This window comes from Tasmannia lanceolata, unplaced genomic scaffold, assembly GCF_043159265.1.
Source record: "Tasmannia lanceolata isolate RefF3 unplaced genomic scaffold, GAP_Taslan_0.1 ptg000012l, whole genome shotgun sequence".
NCBI lineage: Eukaryota > Viridiplantae > Streptophyta > Magnoliopsida > Canellales > Winteraceae > Tasmannia > Tasmannia lanceolata.
The window spans coordinates 25,570,376-25,592,052 of NW_027518689.1; the positions used below are offsets into that span (position 1 = coordinate 25,570,376).

The following is a 21,677-nucleotide window of genomic DNA, read 5'->3' on the forward strand; positions in this document are numbered from 1 at the left end:
TCATTTTCCGTCGAAACCACCGAGACCACCACCTTCTTCCACCTCCGGCCGAGCCTCCCCCACAACCACCACCTCCTCCACAGCCACCACCTTCCCACCGGAACCACCTCTGCAACATCACCACCACCACAAACCACCCCAAACCGCAAACCCATTCTCTGCAACAAACCGCCACCACCGAACCCCACCCACCACCACCTCTGCTGTTTTCTTCAAAACCCACCTCCACCATCCTCCACCTCCAGCTCCACCGCCATCCGACCCTTCGAAAATCCCTCCCGTCTCCACCCTCACCTCCCTCCAAACCCAAAACCCAAAACCCCTTCCTCTATACCCCAACAAAACCGAAACCCATTTCAAAAAGAAAAAAAAAAAAACCCAAAATCCACCACCGTCCTCCACCTCTAGCTCCACCGCCACCCAACCCTTCGAAAACCCCCCCACCGTCCTCCACCTTCACCCTCCTCAAACCCGAAACCCGAAACCCATTTCCCCACCTCCGAAAATCAAAACCCACTTCGAGAACCCACCTTCAAACCCCTCCATTACCGCCATTCTCTCCCCCACCACCGTCGGCCACCACCCCCATTTTCTCCTCCATCTCCACCTTCTCCACCCTCCACCACCACAAGCCGCCTCCTCTGCAACTCCTCCACCCCCCCCCAAAAACAAAGAAAAAAGGGGGGAGGTCACGGCAGCAGAGAGAGAGAGAGAGAGAGAGAGAGAGAGAGAGAGAGAGGAAGGGAGTTCGAGCCCCACCGCGCCACCACCAACCGCCGTGCCACCTCCGGCCGGCCGATCCTCCCCTCCACCACCACTACCTCCCATTTTCAAAAAAAAAAAAAAAAAGGAAAACAGAGAGAGAAAGAGAGAGAGAGAGAGGGAGAGGAGAGGCTCGTCGGTTTTCTTTTGTTTTTATATATATATAATATATATATATATATATTAATATAAAAAAAAAAAAAACATTCTTCGCTCAGGGGAGCTCGAGCCCCACTTTCCGGACACTCTCTGATCAACCCCGTCTCATCCACCAAGGCCCTATCTCCCCTTTTCGTTGTCCGCCATCTGCTCTTCGCTCAGGGGAGCTCGAGCCCCACTTTCCGGACACTCTCTGATCAACCCCGTCTCATCCACCGAGGCCCTATCTCCCCATTTCGTTGTCCGCCATCTGCTCTTCGCTCAGGGGAGCTCGAGCCCCACTTCCCGGACATTCTCCGATCAACCCCGTCTCATCCACCGAGGCCTTATCTCCCCATTTCGTTGTCCGCCATCTGCTCTTCGCTCAGGTATTTCAAATATCTCATCCATTTATTTATTTTTATGTTTATTTATTTATTTATTTTATTCTTTTTGTCTTTCTAATATTGCATTGCACCTGTGATGATTGGTTTGGCTTGCTTGCTTTGGTTTTGGTTCTAATAAATATGCCATGAGAGAGATTAGATAAGGATGAGTGAATATTCTTAGAAATGGATTTTGTGATAAGGCCAGCCTTTGAAAAAGGTTTTGTATGGAGTTATAATGCTAGTTTTCTTCGTTTAGATTTAACATTACTCCTGCAATTTCATCTATTTTATCACGTCCTTATTCCCTTATAGGTTAGCATTGGCTTATCTGTTGTACAAATTGCATATTCGTGTACCTGAAAGATTGTGTAGAATTACTAGGCTTTTGGGTAACTGTCTCCTGAGAAAGTGATTTCAAAGGGGCTGGTACCCTGATTAGGTCCATAGCGCAGCCTTATGGTCGCTTAATGATATGAATTCAAAGGTGCATGTGATAACTGTGGTATCAAAAATAGCAACTGCCATGATACTGAAATTTGCATGAACTGACTTGTTGCATTGGCACTTAATTGATCTTTTCCAATTATTTGGCAAATGCTCAGTGGAGTGATGGAAATGTTATAACTGATTAGAGCATCCCTCAGGTAACTAAACAGTCAGGATAGGTAAAATATTCTTCATTTCATCCTTGCATTGGCATCTCCTTGTCTTAGGATCTCTTTGACCTTCATCTATAACTCTGATTCCTATTGCCCTATGCCGAGGCATTAATCATTCTTTAAGATTTACCCGGCTTCTAGCATTATCCCCCAGAGTGTTCCGTTTCTTTCTTCGAGTCTTAGAATTTAGCTGATTCCAAGAAGTTTCCGTCGATTAGGCTATGACGGAACGTATCTTGAGCCAACCCCTTCCCTTCCTGCCTTAGAGTCTTCGCAGGTTAAGGGATTTCTTCCTCTTTAGAGTCAGTCCTAGAGAGTTTAGGAGTCGGTTTTACCATCCTAGGGTTTAGGTGTCTGTCCTACCCCTGTAGAGTTTAGGATTCTGTCATATCCCTTCATAAAATTTAGGATTCCGTCCTTCCATCTTTCAGAGTCAGTCTTCAGCATAGGAGTCAGTCCTTCAGTCTTTTAGGGGTCTGTCCTATCATCATAGGGGTTAGGATTCTGTCCATCCCCTCATCAAGTCATGTGATTTTCATCCGCTCCTGCAATGTATAGGATGCTGTCCAACCCTTGCAGAGTCGTGATTCTGTCCAATTCCCCCGCAAAGCATAGGATGCTGTCCAACCTTTGCGGGACATCAGGAGTCTATCCTACCCTTATGGTGATAGGATTTTGTCCTCTTGTGTCAAAAATTCAAAAAACACTTCAAAAGCAACTAAAAATCAAAAATCTCAAAAATCTCGAGTCATTAGGAGTAGTCAGGTCCGAACTACGGATGGCTTGATCCCTAGCTGAGGGGTACGTAGGCAGCTCAGGCGTGCTGCTGGCACCCTGAGTGCAGTCACCATTTTGCAAATATTTCCCACAACTTCATAACTTTCACAACTTCAAAACCTTCCAAAACTACAAAAATTCTTCAAAATAACTTTATCAACAATTTTCAAAAGATCCTCCCATAGAGTTAGGAGTCAGTCCTAGGCGTTTGGGGGTGTCGTAGAGTGGGGAGTCTGTCCTGATTGTGTTGCTTTGTCATGTCCGGTCGTGTGAGTGTCCCTAGAGTTAGGAGGCCTCAGGTCGTGGTCGGTTAGACACTTAGTCGAGCCGATGGCTAGACTAGAACGCGCTTAGATAGCCCACGGTTTTCCTTAGGACACACAGCCTAGTCACACCTAGGGTGTAGGGTTCACTGGCATTAGTTAGGGCATACAGGGAGTCCTAAAAATTACAATCCACTTGAACTTAAGCAATCGCAAGAAGCTTTAAAAACTAGTCAGGTCTAGTTAATCGAGTCTAGGATAGCGGTCCTAGAGGGTTAGGCATTATAGTTTAGCATAGGTCGCCGAACTACGTTGACTCTGATTCTTCCCGAGGCCGGGATACGTAGTGCAGCTAGGATGGATGGCCATCCTGGTCCGAGTTAGTGTCGAGTCGCGTGTGGAGTCGTGTTGTGTTGTGTGTGTTGCTGTGTTTTCTTACTTTCATGTACAGATCCTATACCTTTAGCTGTAGCATGCATGTGTTTGCCCACCAGAACTTAGACACCAATTAGGCATGTCACACATAATCTAGCTATTCTTAGGCGACATATCTTTCATTTCTTTTTGTGTGTGCTTCTTATTCATCTCCGAGACATGCATGATTAGCTAGACGTTATCTCGGGGATATTTGTTCCCATTTCGCATGATTTTCTCCCAAAACTCTTCAAAATTAATAATAAATGGCATAAGAGACCAGGTGCTAGCACTTGGGCGAATTGGGGGCGCCTAATCCCTTCCCCATTCGTCATCAGGCACGAACCCTATTTTATATCTCTGGTTATCTGTTGCGACAGAGCACAGCATGGGATCCAGGGCCCACTTCCTTGGATGGCGACTCTTTCTTTGCTCAAGGTGCGTCTTGAATCCGGGCTAGTCCCCGAATCGAGAGGTATCTCACTTCACATCGCCGCTCATGCTGTGAGGGGCACTCTTTCGAGAGTTCCTTGGTGGGGCTCTCCTTTACGTGGATGATCCCGAGACTCGCGTGGGGGCACGTCCCCCCGCCCCTCTCGGATCGGGGTCCACAAGTGCCATTTTTCTTCGGCACCAAAAGGGCTAGAACGGCACATGGGCTGAGGCTCTCCCTTATGAAACCTTTGTTCAATAGTTCCATGATTTGCCGTTGTAGTTCTTCATGCTCCACTGGACTCATCCGATAGTGAGCTAGGTTGGGTAAAGATGCACCGGGCAGCAAGTCAATTTGATGCTGAATGCCTCTCATGGGGGGAAGGCCAGAGGAAAGGTCTAATGGAAATATATCTTTAAATTCTTCCAAAAGAGGCTTGACTTGGTTCGGAATGATTGGTGCAACCACTTCTCCAATATCGGACTTGTTAAGTAAGATGTATATAACACTAACCCCTTCCATAGCACTCTTGACATCTTTCATCACAAGAAAATTAGAGGATGGGGAGTTTTCAACCAAAGGAGTTTGAATTGGCTCTTTACTAGGTGCTAAAGTAATCTTCTTTCCTCCATAGTCAAAAGAGTAAGTGTTGCGATATCCGTCATGAATTGTTTTCTTATCAAATTGCCATGGACGGCCAAGGATGATATGACTACAATCCATAGGTATAACATCACACCATATCTTGTCAAAGTAAATGGAAGCAATAGAAAGATTGACAAGACAACATTTGGAAACGGTTACCTCCATACCTCGCTTTAACCAAGACATCTTGTAAGGGGTTGGATGTTCTTTCAACTCCAATTTCAGTTTGCTTGCCGCCGCCTCAGAAATTATATTTTCTCAACATCCGAAATCAATAATTAATCGACATACCTTTCCAGAAACGGTGCATGCCGAGTGAAAAATGTTGTTGCGCAACCAACGATTTTCAGCTTCTTGTTTTGGAGTTAGAAAATTTTCCGCATCATAAGGAACTCACTGGTATCGGCATTAAGCACTTGCTCATCCTCCAAGTTACTCTCATCATCCTTTGGGTCAATATCAGTGTCTTCCTCACCCGGATCATCAGATTCATTTTCCACAAGTAATGCTTTACCCGCTTGTCGCTTCCAACAATTGCTAGCACAATGTCCTATCTTACCACTTGAATAACAACGCATACCGGTTCTAGAACTTTGACAGGTAGGAGAGGGTTGATTAGAACCCTTGGGCGGGGCAGAGGCTTTGTTGATGCTATTGGTGTGTGCACTTGTGTTTCCGGCTTTGGTGGTGCCAACCGCACCTTGAACTGGTCGATTTGTGAAGGATGTGGATTGTTGCTTTCGAGAGCGCGAACGCTCCACCTTGAGAGCTCTTTGGTGTGCATCTCCCAAATCCCAGATGTCAAGAACATCAAGGGTGTCTTGGATATGAAGTTGAAGGCCTCCCAAATACTTGTTCACGAGCATCTCTTGCGAATTACCTACTCATTGAATTCATTGGTGTATTGTTCCACCGATTGCGTACCTTGCCTCAAATTTTGGTACCGTTGGTACAAATCTCTTTTATAACCTTTGGAAAGGAAGTACTTGCGGATCTTGTCCTCCATATTTCTCCATCGACTGATAGGATCCTTACCGACGGAGTGGCGGGTTTGCTTCTCACGTCTCGACCAAGCTATGGCCTTGCCTCGGAATCGCATGGCAATGATGCAAACACGACGCTCTTCCGGGACATTTCTATGATCAAAAACTCCATTCACAAGTGTTAACCAATCAATGATTTCATCAGGAGAATCAGTTCCTAGAAATTCTGGAATGTCTCTCTTGATTTTCTTTTCCCAATCCGGTTCTCGAACACCTTGTGTGTAGGGTTGAGGGCACCTACCTTGTCGCAAAGATTGAACACTTTCTGAAGAAGAAGAATCACCATTACTTCTTCCGGATCTGGAATGGGGTGGAGGATTGTTTGCTTCAGCACGAAGACGTTCAACTTCTCGAGTCAAATCATTGATTTGTTGTTGCATATGCTGCTACAAGTTTTCAGCAAGTGTGTGTTCTTCATCCAAGGGGATTGTTCTACCACCTCGACGTCGGGCTTGTCTTGGAGGCATTGTCCTCTCCTCCAAAGTTCTGCTACCAAAATGATGCAAGTCTCTCCTAGGCTTCTTGGACTAAGTATCGGGTGAGTGACAGACACACACTCAAATGCTCAAGAATTCGGATTCAAGAAAAAAAATAGATTTGCGCAAGTTTGGTAAAATGAGCGTATCTCCCTCGATATAGGTTGGAATGACTTGATTCAAAAAGCCAAAATTTCAAGGACACAAAGATCTACAACTTTGCTGACAAACGTTTGCTCAGAAAAATATTGGAAAGGGCTTGAAATGGTGATGAAAGTGGATGAATGCGAATAGACATGTTTCTGAAAATAGAGCGGGGCAAAATAGAGAAAGATAACTTCAATGGCTACTCTTCTAGGTTGCCAAGGAAGATAGGTAACATCAATTCTTCTAGATTGATGGTTGCAACTCTTCAAGGATGCAAACAACAGGGAAAATCTCATACTCTTCAAGGAATGAGTGAAACTCTTCTAGGTTTCAAGGAAGAACTCTTCAAGGTTCAAGGAAAAATGCACTAAGCAAGTTTTCATTCAAATATTCAACTAACTCCATTACATATGTTTGATACTCTTTAAATAGAGAAAAACATGAGAAAATTCGTTCAAACTAGTCCACTAACTAGTTTAGGGACTCACATACATCATTAATAGTTTAGGAACTCTAAACACATTATCTAGTCAAAGCTAGCGAACACAGTCTACCAAAATAGCCATAACTCTTCAACCACTGAGCCAAATTAGGACCATGATTATCTGTTGGAAAGATAATTCAAAGACCTACAACTTCCTAGTTAAGCATTGTCTCGGATTCGTCCATCTAGAGGTCAAAAACGGACTCCAAAAAATGGTCAGACTCATTAATGCTGGACTCCAGCTCTATCAGCGTGTTTATGGTGGTCTTTATGCTTAATGGATTCAAGTTGGACATGGGCCTTGTGTTGGGCTTGGATGCGGGCTGACCTTCTCACTTGCTTAGGATGGTTCATCTGGGCTTCAAACTTGTCAACCTCATGGGTGTGGGCTGCTTCAAAAATCCATGAGTAAATTGTGATAAATTATGTAGCAAGATGAATGCAACTCTACACTCATGAGTACAATTGTCGCATTCTTAAAGATGATATGCTAACATGGCCGCAGAATTTAACATGATCTTGATAGCCATAAATAACTCTGGCGAGTGTATTTTGCAAAATCTCCAATGTTTGATTTCCTAATTTTTCTGTTAACTTCTCAACATCGAGGTGTTCTTCGAATATCACTTTCTACAATTTCAAATACCAAAAATGACCCTTCATCTTTGATATTATATCGCGACTTTGACGTCCATTTTTGCGCTCTATTTCTCCGCGCATGAGAAATCACAATGATAATGTAGTTTCATAATTGGCCCCATTTACAATTTAGTTCATTTATGAATTGTTAGAATAAATACTTATAAAAATAATTAAACATAATTGAAAATTAATACAAAGGATTTGGTGGGGACCATCGTAGAAGGCATTTCATAGACCGGCTGTTGCATGAGAGAGCAGCCACATAGGATGAATTAAATGAGTAAGGCAAAAGTTAGTTCATCCTATGTGGCTGCTCTCTCACGTAACAGATGGGCCACGAAATGGTTTATGTGATGGTCCCTATCAAATCCGATGTGTTGGGGGATTTGCTAGGGACCATCGTAGCGGCTGGGTTGTTGCATGTGAAAGCAGCCATCTCATATGAATTAAATGAATAAGACAATCTGAGCCTGTGCGGCTGCTATCACATGCAACAGCCCAACCACGAAATGCCTTTGGCGATGGTCGACAAAGTCTATGCATGTGTGGCTGCTCTCACATGCAACAGCCCAGCCGCGAAATGCCTTCCGCAAAATGCCTTCTGCGATGGTCCCTAGCAAATCCGTATATGTGTATATGTGTGTTGGGAAATGTTATCAGCACAACCATGTTGTTATAATTGCACAAATGCAGCATATATTTTCTTTTTTAATTGGCTTGCCAGAGCTTTTTAGAAATGGTAGTGGTCTTTGACGGCTCTTTAATTGGGGGGACTTCCCTTGTTTTACACATTTTAACTAGCTGATGAGAACTTTTTGGGAATTGTGATAGCCTTTTAACAATGTAAAACAATATGAGCTTGCCCCAGTAGCCTATATAGCCTATATAGGTTATTTTTGCCTCTCTTAGTAATCTATTAAACACAAAACCATTTCCTAGGGCTCGTTACAGTGTACACTTAATTGGATTGTGGGCCCGCAATCCTATTAGATTACAAATATATAACCAGAATCCTACACACAAATCCTTCTAGATTTTTCGCAAGCCCAAAATAGCATGTCCTCTTTTTAGTATAAAAAAATCACATAATAATATTAATATAAGAATCAGTATAGTGTTTAAAAATATACAAGCATTTATTGACAAGGTACACGTCCCATACGAGCACTGTTTCAATATATCGTCGAGATCGTATTATACGTAATAAAACGCGCGTGGTGGGATTCTTTTTTTTTTAAAAGGAGCGTGGTGGGATTCTTAGAGGTTATTTTCGTCATTTCACCTTGCGCAGTGAGCGTTACTACTATATATTACTCCCACAATACAGCTAGATACACGCCCCTAAGTCTCTCTTTCTCTCCCTATATATTGGCTTCACCATTTTCTTTCCTCTCTTCACAGAGTGTTCTTCTCCTCCACAATACACCTCTCTCTCTCTCTCTCTCTCTCTCTCTCTCTCTCTCTCTCTCTCTCTCTCTCTCTCTCTCTCTCGGCTTCACCATTTGTTTTCTCTCTCTTCACATAGTGTTCTTCTCCTCATTAGGGTTTATGATCTCTCTTCTGGCTGTGAGCAATGCCGATCGAGCTGCTAGAAATCGCTGCGGGGCATGACATTATAGAGTGCGTGGTCCAATTCGCCCAACGCCACACTTCCGGGCTCATCGTCCTCTCCGGCACCGGAAGGGTCAATAGCGTCACTATCCGGCCACAACTTAGAGTTTTCCGACCAACAGTCAGAGTCCCCGGTGTTGATCATACCATCACTTATGAAGGCGATTTCGAAATTATCTCCATTACGTCCACCTTCTTCTCTGCATTTGCAGCCTTATCCTCCATCCACGATTGTTTTAAGATCTCATTCACCAGTGTTCGAAGCCGGGTTAATGGAGGCACCGTCGCCGGACCTTTAATCACTTCAGGCACTGTCATCATCGTTGCTGATCTTTTTCATAGTCCGATTTATGATCGTGTCCCCAATGACCGTGTCCGCAACGAAGATGAAACCTCTGATTCTTTTTCAGACGGCACGCACGAGGAAGATGAGGAGGAGGAAGATAATGATGATGATGATGATATGGATGATGAAGATGAAGATGATGAAGATGAAGATGAAGACAATGGTGCTCCCTGATCCTTTCTTCGTTTCTATTATGTGATGATCCAATCACTTTTGTGTTAAATCAATAAGGGAGATGCGGCTTATTATGATATAATCAAAACTGGTTTTATTATAAAATGTTTCTAGTATTGTAGATGATTATTACTTAGAACTGTAGACAACGCATGCAAGAAGCATACTATGAGGAAAAAAAACCCTTTTAGCGATGGATCTATTTCTAGATCGTTGCCATAAATTCATGGGAAAAAAGAAAAAAAAAAGAATTTTTAGCCACTATGGAGATGGAATGAATCCGTCGCCAAAACCTATATTTCTTGTAGTAAGAATGCTTTGATTCGAACTGATATTTGTTTTAGATGGTTTGGTTTGAATGTCAAGTAATCTAGTAAGGACATTAGTGAATTCTTTCCAGGCCAGTATTGAGTCAGCCATTGATTAAATGGTTGGGAACGTTTGATCCAAGTAAATTTTGATAATCTGATCTTTAATTTTGATAATCTGATCTTTTTTATGTTGATCAATCCATGGCTCACATGATGGAGCATTTCCTTGGAAAATGATATCAAAACCCTAATCAAATGGCAGTGTTGATTGGAAGGATTTGATCCTCAGATAAAAAATGAAGTTATTATCCATTGTTAATCCATGAACTCTACTACGTGATGGACGATTAAGATCGAGAGTCCAATCTTAACACATAGCCTAAAGGTCAGAGGAAAAGGTAGGAAGGCACATTTGTGTTGGGGCTGTCCCAAATGGCCCTTCTAAAATTGCCTTGTTTCCTTAAGTCGTGGCATCCTTGACATTATTAACGGGATTTAAGAATAACAAAGAACGCGAAGGAATTTTGTCCAAAAATGATATAATTAATTAATTTTAGTATTTGGTCGTTAAATAGCCATGGATCTTTTATTAATATTTCTTTGTTATTGTTTACATTTTTTATTAGGGTGATGATATTTTCACCCCCTGCAGTACTTGCACACACCCCTTATAACGTGATTTGACATAAAGTTGCCCACTTTTCACTTCAAATCAGGTTATAAGGGGGGGCGCATGTATCATCTCCCTTTTTGTTATTAGTTAGATTATTAAGCATTATTATCACTGCTAATAATATAGTCGTTATATGTTTGTCACGAAACACCTTGCCAAAAATAATGGGTGGATTAGTCTATCCATTTATGGTTTTAGTTCTCTTGATCCGTTTCGCTTATAATTAAGAATTTCTCTTTCGAATATTAGGTTGTAGATAAGTCCTTTTATTAAATAGAGATTTTATCTCTCGGGAACACGACAGTGAACCAAATAGTATAGATAACATTCGGAGAACTGATTCTTTATATATAGAAAAGTGTAGCTACTCACTCGTGTAGCTAACTTGGTTGAGTCAGAATTGTAAGACTTTTAATGGACTTGCATCACACATGTTATGGATTTTGTAAAAAATCAGACGGTAGAGAATGTTTGATTATAGTAATGAGCAATCCAAATTGGTTCACAAACGGTTAGTGATCAATAATGATTTGAGCCAGGAACACCTTAGTTATGTGTGTTTACATTGGGACGGGTATAGTAATGGGTTAATAATACATGTGGGCTTATTTGAGGATTAAGAGTATGTAATGGGTGGACTCTAGGGTTTCCCTTTGAGTTATTATAAATATGGATTGGTTCCTTCTCTCACACATAAAGTTGTTGTTTCTTCTCATTGGAATACATAGAAGGAAGTGGAGAGGGTAGAAGACCACCTCAGATTGTTCTTCATTTTGCTGAGGATCGGAATCAACGTAGGATTGTGAAATCATATTTTCCAATGCATCAAAAGTCATGCACAGAGGTATGTATGCTCAATCTCTACTTGTGTTTAATTTGTTCAATCACATACTTATGATTTGAGCATGCAATCTTAGTTTTACAAGTATAACACACTCATATGTCTGTTATATGTGAGAAGGTGGGGATGATTTTCGATCATGAGAGGGGTTCCGTCATTCCACATATGATTGTGAGTCCAACTAACATTGACAGAGTTATGAGAAGAAAGCATTATTGCACTACAATTGACTTAGGGTTTCATACCATAGTTAGAGAGAATATCAGCTACTTGATTTAAGATATTTATAATTCTTAGAATAATTTATATCTGTGCTTTGATTTACTAGAAGTCTTATCTTTAAAGAATGGGAAACCCACATTAATTTGGCTACACATTTAGGTTAAGGTTAGGAGCATAAATGGTCAACAATGAATCTCTTTGCTAGAATTATTTCTTTTTTATTTATTGTAATTACTTGTCGAACGAAATTGAAATGCATGGTTATTCTCGTATGGCAATAAGAGATAAAAGAAATTAAGAGAGACCTTGATTACTAATCTCTAATTAATTTGGTTGAGTGTAAGTCTCGGTTAAGGTGATTCCACCATCAAAACCTTTGAATTTGGAAGACATCTCTTTATGAATAATCTTCTATTGAATTATGAGAGTCAATGGAGTGAATGTGAGTCGAATTCTCCAAGGAAAATTGGAGAACTAGCTCCAAGTGAGAGCTATATATGATGCTATCAGAAGCTAGTGAAACACGTTTGAGAATAGGCTATAAACCCTCACTTCTTGCTTAAATTTCATGGAAGATCTTGACTAAATCTGTAATAGGACATATAACTACACTTAGCAAGTGATAGATCTTCTAAGGTCTAAGGAAAATAGTAGGAGTTGTGCTCCATGAGGAAACTGTGAGCTAGAATTTTTAGCAGGTTTCTGTTAATGAATCATAAGAATTGAAATGTAATGAAAACTGAATTCCTTATCAGGCCTGCTTGAATTTTGCTAGATCCACGTTGAAAGTGATGTCTTTGATTTTAGGAATACAATGAGTGAAGATTGGAGAAGAAAAATATATACAAAATATGGAGAACAAGCCCACACCATGAGCTTATATCATGTTCTACAAGGAACTTTGTATTTATAACTACACCATGATATATTTGAATTGTAAAGCTTTAGATCTTGTGGACCAGAAAATCTTGATGGATAGATAGATATTCTGGTAGGTATTTTTGAAGAAAATTCAATGAAAATTCGTTCAAAACTAAAGACGGATCAAATGAATTTTGGTCATATGACATATTTGCTTTTATAGTGAACCAGACTGTTAGTTCTTGAATTTTCATTTGGAATTCTGCAAAGAATAACTGTGTTCTTGTTTGAATTTCAATTAGAAATTTACAGAAGATGATGCAATCAAAGTAAGGGGAAATGAGATTAGATCCAAGGATCTGGGCTGCTAGATCTAAATCTAAACTAGGTTAAACAATGGATTATGTGGGAACTCAAACAAGTACGTCCAAAATTGAAATGAAGAAGAAAATAACTAGAGATAGGTCATGATCTTATTCCGATATCATCTCTCTCTCTCTCTCTCTGTGTGTGTGTATGTAGGAAAAGCTTCTAGGGAACTCCCACTCTTCCTCCCTTTTGGCTTATCTCCTTTCTATATGGACAATATCCCCTTTCATCGTGACAACCCATGGATGATGCCGTTTTTGAGAACATAGATAACCTCTTGAGTCGACAAAAACACCCCAGTAGGGAAAGATCGCATCAACAATTAAAGTTAAAAAATAAATGATACTTCAAGTTAAATAGCTCGGTAATGAACAAAAGATTTGAAAAATCGTTTGCGCAACCTAGGTGTAATTTTTGTTCAGCATTCTTCAAGTACTTATAAAACTTCACAGATTCTGTATACCCTCAATATCACAGTCATCATGCTCGTAATTCTCAATAGCATTTGTAGGAAAAAAAAGAAGCTTCAGTACGTTACAGTGAACCCAATGAGTGTAATTCGGCATATATCCATACAATATTAAATGCTTGTAAGCATCATTCTACCTTCCCCACAACACAAAGGATCCCTTCTTATAGGGACATGTAATCTCTCCACTTCTACCTGCACGAGAAAATGCAAAGTCGATGAACTCTTCAACTCCATTTACACATGACACACATAACTGCCTTTTTTAAGCAAGTCTAGCTTTACACAAATCTTATATACACAATTAAATACATACAATATATTTGAAAAAAAAAGTTCCCAGTTTGAAAAAGGGCTTTTCACTAGGTACAATAAGTAGCTAAAATTACTGCAAAAGGGTGATTTCAATTGTATTCACCTAGTAAGGGTGTCGTACTGTTCAAAAGACTGCCCGTCGTCCTCTTGTCACCACATCGTTTGATGATTGACATCTCCTATTTTGTTTGGTTCACCAAAATTGCCATCGCTTGTTGCGTCTCTATGTCAATAGAGGAAGAAGAGGAAGAGGAAGAAGAAGAAGAGAGGAAGAAGAGAGATAAAAAGAAGAAATTGCGTTCCATCCAAAAAATCATGTTCAATAAAAAATCATTTTCAACTGACTAAAAATTGAGTTAAATAATTGGAATAAAAATAATTTATATCAGCAAAAATGGTTTAAATCGATAAATTTCAGTATAAATTTGAATAAGTTGGGTCAAAATTAGAAAAAAAAGCATAAATTTTACTGATTGAAATCAAGGTTTAAAGATTTAAACTGAAATTTTGTTAGTTATATTTTGCTGGTAAAATTCGATTTTGGTCGATTTGACCTGATGTTTTTTATCTAACCCAATTTTTTATCGAATTCTACGCAATTTTCGTCTATCTTTTCGACTTTTTGATTTAATCCAATTTGTCGATTCAACTCGGTTTTTTATACTAATTTTTATTGATTTTTTTTGTCGAAACTTCTTTCTTCTAGGTTGAATTGGAGGGCATTGACGCACTACTATTGATGACAGGGCGAAGGGCTGTGATGCGAAAATGTCAAAGAGAGGAGTTGGTGCAATGAATAGGACAGAAGTAGGAGAACAAAATAGATGGAGATATGAATGAAAAGTAAAGCCCTGTTTGTTTTAGTTTGTTACAACTGATTATGAGCCCCAAACTGATTATTGGACTCAAAATTAAACATAATTTTGTGACCAATAATACATTTTTGACTTAAAATCTGTTGTCATAATCTAAAACGAGCAAGAATATGGGGTTTTTTTTCTTTTGAAAAGTACGACACTGTTAATAGGTTCTCTACTATTGAAATCTTCAAATGATACATGCCTTTTGTGTAGATAAGGGTTAGAGAGGGAAAGTAGGTGATTAGTTGTTGAGATTGAATAGGATAAGGTAATGAGGATAGGGAGATTTGTAGCGAATATATTGCTGATTTGTAGGAGTCTTAGTTGGATGTTGAGTGGTTTATGTTAGGAGCTGTAGATGAGAATAAATCTCTTAATTTTTTGGTTTTTTTTATAAGTTGTAGATGAGTCCAAGTGCGTAGTAGGTTAAACTATTTTTTAGGAACTACTTACTAAATTGTATTTAAGAATTAGTCATGAAGAAAGAAGCATAAAATATTATTCCCAAATGTCTCTTAACTTGGTGCAATCTTCAATACAAGATTATTATCTCTCTTTCGTCTTGAGCAGTGCCTCGTCAGACACCATAGCTCGACGACGCAAGAAACAATTCTGAGAAGCTTTCTCATTAAGGAATTTCTTTTTTGAACATAACAACTTGGCATCAGAGCCGTATGATCTGATGGCTGATGGAACAAGAATATCCCACATGAATGAGAGGGTGCAGACACTCCAAGCCTCTCACGATGTGCTCAAGGAAATGATGGAGCGAAACAACGCAATGCTACATGAGATCCTGGAAAAATTAAATAAGTTGTAGCCAGCACCTAGGGAGTAGGAAGGCTCGATCGATCGCTCTCAAGCACAAGGAAGCGTACCTTGGGTAGCGGAATGACGGGGGGCAACGGTCAATCCTTCAGAACCAACGGAGGAATCCAAACAAGGTCTATGTGATTAGATATCCCTCGCTTTGATGGGAAAATCCAAATGGATGGATCCTCAAGGCAAAGCATTATTTTAGGAACCATTAGGTACCAAGGGAGCAATGGTTAATGGTGACAGCTCTTAATATGGATGGTGGCGCACTTAGTGGTACCAATGAGTATACCGATTATAAGCCGGAGGCAACATAGGAAGACATGGTGAAAGTAATGGATCCTTGTTTTGGACCCGCACATAGCGAAAATTATGCAGGTCGATTATCTAAGCTACGCCAAGTTTCCACAGTTTTGGAATATAAAAAAAAAATCCAGGTGTTACCCAATAAGATAAAAGGGTTATCTGAATCCTACCTTGTTGAGGTTTTCATTAGGGGTCTCAAGGACGAGTTAAGGGTTGGTGTACAGAAGATGAAACCTACTACTCTTCCTAAAGTTTTCAACTTAGCATGACTTAAGAAGGAAGAGGAGGCTATTCGGCTTCAGGTGGTGCGACCAAGCATGCTGCCTCATGGTTAAACTACCACAACCAAGGATGCTTCAATCCTGGCCATCAAGCGTCTTATACCAGCAGAAGAAAAAGATCGAAGAGAATGTGGGATATATTACAATTGTGATGAAAGTTTTCAATCGGGCCATCAATGCAAGTTCCAACAACTATTTTGGGTAGAAGGTATTGAATTTGATGAAGAGAATGAAAAGCGTTTAATTACGGGAGGAGCAGTTCGGCCTTGAGGACAAGACCGTTGTAAGGCGTATGGGTTGATATGTGCCTTTCGTGTAAATAAGTCTTAGAGAGGGAAAGTAGGTGATTAGTTGTTGAGATATAATAGGATAAGGTCATGAAGATAGGGAGATTTGTAGGGAATCTATTGCTTATTTGTAGGAGTCTTAGTTGGCTGCTAAGCGGTTTATGTTAGGAATGTAGATGAGAATAAATATCTTATTTTTTTGGTTTCTTTTATGAGTTCTAGATGAGTCCAAGAGTCCTTAGTTGGTTGCCCTGTTTTTTAGGAATTACTTACTGAATTGTATTTAAGAATTAGGCATGAGTAAAGCAACAGGAAATGTTATTACCAGATGTCTCTTAACTTGGTGCAATCTCCCATACGAGATTACTATCTCTTTTTCCCCTTGAGCAGTGCCTTGTGAGACACCATAGCTCGATGACGCAAGAAACAGTACCGAGAAGCTTTCTCATCATTTTAGGAGAAATTATATGGTGGCCGCCCTTAACATATAAAGGGCCGAGAGAGAAAAAATCAACCACGTTGATTTATGATAAAGGTAAAAGTCAAAAAATAGAGTTTGACCTAGATCAAAATTCGAGGGGGACCCTTGTTGTTTGAACTCACATTTTAGGCCTTGTTCATTTTAGATTGTGAAAACCCATTGTATAGGGTTATAAGTTACGAGTCCGATAATCAGTTTAGGGCTCACAATCATTTTTACAACTTTGGCCTAGGGGTGTAGATGGATTCAGATAGTTTGATGGACAATCTGAATCCGAAGTTTAATGGATAGAATCTAGACACACTACTAGGATCCATGGACATATTTCGGATCCTAATCATAAGATCCGGAAAAAATTATCAATCAGATCTAGACAGCAAATAAAAGCCCGCGGGGACAGTCCGAAATCCGATATTATTATATTATTTTACGAAAATGCTCTTCATTTTTTAAAACATTAAGTATTATTTCAATTGTATTTTAGTAAAAATAAGCTATATCTAGTTTTTCTATTTTTAGTATTTTGTCATTTATCTGTCACAAGTGTTGAGTCAGCCTCTTCTTTACCTTCTCTAACAATTTACTGTAAGTCTCTAATCTGCTATGTTGTCGCCATTGCAACTTGCCCTCCTCTTTTTTAAACTGTGTACAACATAAGTTACCTATTGGGACACTCCGGTAGACGGTCCGATTACTCCAATGGATGGTCGGATTTGAACTGGATCATTGACTGAGATGGAAAGTAGGATCCGAAGAATGCTCCGAATCAGATGATTTGAATGGATCGTGATTGAGACATTGGTGGATCCGATCCGAAGTGGATCGGTTGACACCCTTGAAAACGTGATTTTCTGCTAACAAAAAATGCCCATTAGGAGATGGTGTTAGGAAGCTTCATTCAGGTGGTCTTCCCGATTTCAGTACGAGTTATTTGGATTAGGCGGGCTCTTAAAAGTAGGGGATTTGCTAGCGTCCATCGTAAAAGGTATTTCACAGATGCTATATCGCAAGTCAGAGTGGCCATCTGCGAAATGCCTCTTGCGATGGACGCTAGCAAATCAGTTGTTTCAATTTCTCGTGGACGGCATGTTTAAAAAACGTGTTTTAGTGAGATTAAAACGGGCTCTTACGAAGAAATACTACGTACGTTTTTTCGGGTAAACGCGCGGGCAACGAGTTGGAGTTATCTTTTTCTTTAACATTTTGCCGAAACCCCAGTTCCAAAACCCTAATTCTCCAATCCTTCTAAGATCCCTCGAAATTTCTGAGCCTAAAACCCTACATTTTTTTTTTCTCGAATGGTAGAAACCCTAATTCCCCAATCCTTCTGAGCTCTCACGAAGTTTCTGATTATAAAACCCTAATTTTTTATTTTTGGATGGTAGAAACGCTAATTCAGAAACCCTAATTCTCCAATCCTTCTAAGCTCCCATCACATTTCTGAGTATAAAACCCTACTTTTTCTTTTGTTTTTGGATGGTAGAAACCCTAGTTCCAAAACCCTAATTCTCCAATCCTTCCAAGTTCATAAAACCCTAATTATTTTTGGATGGTAGAAACCCTAATTCTCCAATCCTTCAGAGCAACCTGATTATAAAACCCTATTTTTTTTATTTTTTTTGGTTGGTAGAAACCCTAATTAAACAAAATGGAAGGCCACTCTTCCCATTCAATCGCACCCCGATCCCGCAGCTCACAATCTCCATCCCCATCCCATTCCGCCTCCGCCTCCGTCTGTAGCTCTGCCCACAAGCGAAAGCTCGCCTCCGACGATCATGGCCCCACCTTCCCATTCTCCTTTTCCGACACCCGAGATGGCGCTCTCACCTCCAATGATGACCTCGAGAGCATCAGTGCCCGCGGTGCCGATTCCGAATCCGATGACGATTCCGACGCAGTCATCGGTGACGAAGACGAAGAGGACAATGACTCAATGAGAGTCTTCACTACTGCTAGGTTAGAGAATTCCAATGTGAATGTTAGGAATGCCAAGCCCAAGTTGGAGAATTCGAAAATCGACGCTTTGGGTATGTCTGAGATTGGCAAGGAGGAACGTGGGCCTGCCCAATCGGTCCTTTTGGGCCCACCGGCACCTGTGGGTGTGAGTTCCATTGGGATCATGGTGAAGGAAGATACGATGAAGGGAATTTTTACGGAGAATATTCAGACCAGTGGGGCTTATAGTGCAAGGGAAGAAAGCTTGAAGAGGGAGGTAAAATTTCGACTTTTGTGTTCTTATTCATTGGATTTTAGTGTTTTGGTTCTTGGGTATTGTAAATTTTCGACTGTTGTATTCTTATTCATTGAATTTTAGTGTTTTGGTTCTTGGGTCTTGTAAATTTTCAACTGTTGTATTCTTATTCATTGGGTTCTTGGGTCTTATTTTTTGTTTGGAGTAAATGGTGAAGGAAATTGGCTTTGAATTGGGAAGATCATGTATTTTCACTTGCTTTTGTTCATTTATTCTGCAATTCATTAACGACTCATGATTCATTGAATTTTTTGGAATCAGAATACTAGATGGGATGATGCCATTATGTAGTATGTATGCATGTATTTTCTTTCAAAAAAAAAAAAAACGTATGTATGCATGTATTTAATTGGAAATTATGAGTCCTTTAGTTTGTAGTAAGAAGTGTGATTAACTACTAATATGGTAAAAAATGATTTTCATTTTTTCCTCATGCAGATTAATTTTGGACAGTAAACTAAAGTTCAATGGGCTACTTGTTGTGTTTACTTTTGTTTATTGTTTGGAACATGCTTCTAATTTTATGGAGAATGAACTGTGCTTAATTTCCACCAGTCGAACTGGATTTTCCGTTTGGGGAGAAAGATGTGCCATACTTTTTCTTAGATTTTAGAATTCCTCAATACTCTAGATGTTCTTTCATCTATGCGGAAGTGAGAAGACTTGAAGCAGAGGAGAATAGAGAAGGAGAAACATGATGGAATAAAAGGAAGAAGGGGAAGAATTAAAGAAGATTGATGCGATTTTGGTAGAGTCTGTTTTCTATTTATTTATTTTATCTTGTTAGATGGGGTATTCTTGGAGTTTTATAAGTTGTGCAAACAAATTTTACTCTTTGAGTTTATTCTATTCTTTATTTTTGGAGAAAGTAAAGTAAATTAATTCGGATTCAGTTTTGTGTTTACTTTTGTTTATTGTTTTCAACATGATTTTAACTTCATGGAGAGTAACTTGTACTTGATTTTTTAGTTTTGAACTGGATTTTCTGCTTTGCGTAGGAAGATGTGTATAATCCTGCATAATCTCGAATGTTATCAGTTCCGGTACGTAGACCAAATCAGACAATGCGAGCAAAAGTTCCTAGATAAAAAAGTCTGTCCATTTTAAGAAACAATGTAATATTAGACTTTAGAAGACCTTTGTTGTCCATATCTTCTTTCATCTATGTGGAAGTTAGACAGCTTGAAGCAAAAGTGAAAAAAGGAGGATATGCATAAGAATGGATAAAGAAAAGGAATGCGTAGAGTTGAAGACATTTGATGTGTCCTTAGTGGAATCTCCTTCTCTATTTATTTATTTTATCGCTTTAGATAGGGTCTTTTTTTTTGGCTTTGGTCATTGGGGTAGTTGGAATTGTAAGTCTTATAGAGAAAGCCTTTTGGAGATTTTGTTGTAGATTAAGCTATGTGAGGATGATCAATTAAGTCATAGTCCTAAAATAGAAGTCACCAGACGTCACAATTCCCTTGGAATCATTTTCCTCCCCTTCTAGCTACTCATCATGAATCATTTTCCTCCTCTTCTAGCTAGTCATTGGAGTCTTGCTCATAGTTACTGTAAACACCCCTAGAATGTGGGAAGCACGCTTTCGAGGAAGCATGTTTCCTCTTCTTTGTCATATCTTTCATCCTCCATTCCGACATATTGAGTTTGGTTCTTCAAAACTCCTTCATACCAATTTCCACTAATTGAACTCTGTTTCTACCTTCCGGTTGGGTTGGGGCTTGAGTTCCATCATGGACACCTTTCAGTTGATTGTGAAAGGATTGTCAGACTCTGTCGGTTAATTTAAGTTCAAAACCAATCCAAAGATACTTACCTTTTATTCCTCCCAAACATTCCCAAATTAAGGACTCCTAATCTTTATTTTTGGGTAGTTTAGCTGGGTTGAACCCATAACCTCGCGACCGACCTCCCAATTGAGATGCAATTCCTAATCCTAGACACTTTCCAAATTTAATTCTCTTGGAACAAAAAAAAAATAGAAAATTTCCAAAGAGATAACAAATGACCCTTTGAAAAACATAACTTTCTATCCTTTAATAATATCATTATCTATTTGGAAATGATGTAACTTTTTATCTTGAACTGTTTCTAATTATAAACCAACCTTAATTCAACCTTTCTAATTCAACTTCAACTTTCTCAATTCAAAATAGATACTCTAGAAGCTTCAAACAACCGATATCTTCTCCAAAAACATGGACTTTCTTAGCTTCTAGAACCCAACTACAAAATTATTAAAATTCAAATAAAATCCTGAAAATTCATAAACATCTTTCTTCAACAGTTATCCTTCTCCAATTTTTTGGAGCAATGGATTTGTGCTGCATTACTAACCTTCAAAAGGAACCTTATATGGAGCAATTTTCGGGGTCTAGTGTTTAGAATGATTTAGATAAGGTTTGCAAATTGGGAAGGGCAATCTTTAGTTTGAAACATTCTCCTTTTGTTTTATTCATTTAGCCCAACTTTTAACAAGTAATTTCATCGAAGCCATGTAGATCATTTTTTATTTGTTTCGAGACATGGTACTAAGTACTAACATTATAATCCTAGTTTTTTGTTTTGATGATATATTATCATAAGAGGGGTGTTAATGCTTTGAAATTTATTTTCAAGAGTATGTTCTAACTAAGTATTTGGGACAATTGCGTTACTTTCTTGGGATTGAAGTAAGCCCGTTCTAAGTTTAATACCAATTGTTATAGAGGAAGTATGTTACTAACTTATTGATAGGAACATGTATGGTAGTAGTCTAAGTCACAAATGTCGTTCTCAGGAATGTCTCGGCAAAGTAAAATCTAGGGATATATTAGTTTTTTTTTTTTTTTTTTGTGTTATCTGGAAAAATGGTAAAAATAAAATTATTTAAAAATATAAAATATTATATATATATATATATATATATAGAGAGAGAGAGAGAGAGAG

General features: G+C 39.3%; 3 protein-coding genes across 5 annotated transcripts in view; 2 read left to right on the forward strand and 1 right to left on the reverse strand.

The window, feature by feature from the left end:
* On the reverse strand, nucleotides 1–4,666 carry LOC143888670 (uncharacterized). The gene is made up of 2 exons (XM_077393101.1): nucleotides 4,110–4,666; nucleotides 1–109 (listed from the first exon to the last, which is right to left on the reverse strand). Exons 1-2 carry the CDS (start codon nucleotides 4,664–4,666, stop codon nucleotides 1–3), a joined length of 666 nt encoding a protein of 221 aa, XP_077249216.1.
* Nucleotides 4,667–8,845: 4,179 nt separating this feature from the next.
* On the forward strand, nucleotides 8,846–10,345 carry LOC143888671 (AT-hook motif nuclear-localized protein 28-like). The gene is made up of 2 exons (XM_077393102.1): nucleotides 8,846–9,296; nucleotides 10,341–10,345. Exons 1-2 carry the CDS (start codon nucleotides 8,846–8,848, stop codon nucleotides 10,343–10,345), a joined length of 456 nt encoding a protein of 151 aa, XP_077249217.1.
* Nucleotides 10,346–17,615: 7,270 nt separating this feature from the next.
* The window catches only part of HAG1 (histone acetyltransferase of the GNAT family 1), a 66,774-nt gene continuing 62,712 nt past the window's right edge, over nucleotides 17,616–21,677 (forward strand). For all 3 annotated transcript variants that reach the window (XR_013254362.1, XM_077391929.1, XM_077391930.1), the window contains exon 1: nucleotides 17,616–18,707. Coding sequence is in view for 2 of the 3 variants with exons in the window: in XM_077391929.1 (XP_077248044.1) it covers nucleotides 18,144–18,707 (564 nt within the window). In the remaining variant the exon portion in view is untranslated. The remainder of the gene's footprint in view (nucleotides 18,708–21,677) is intronic.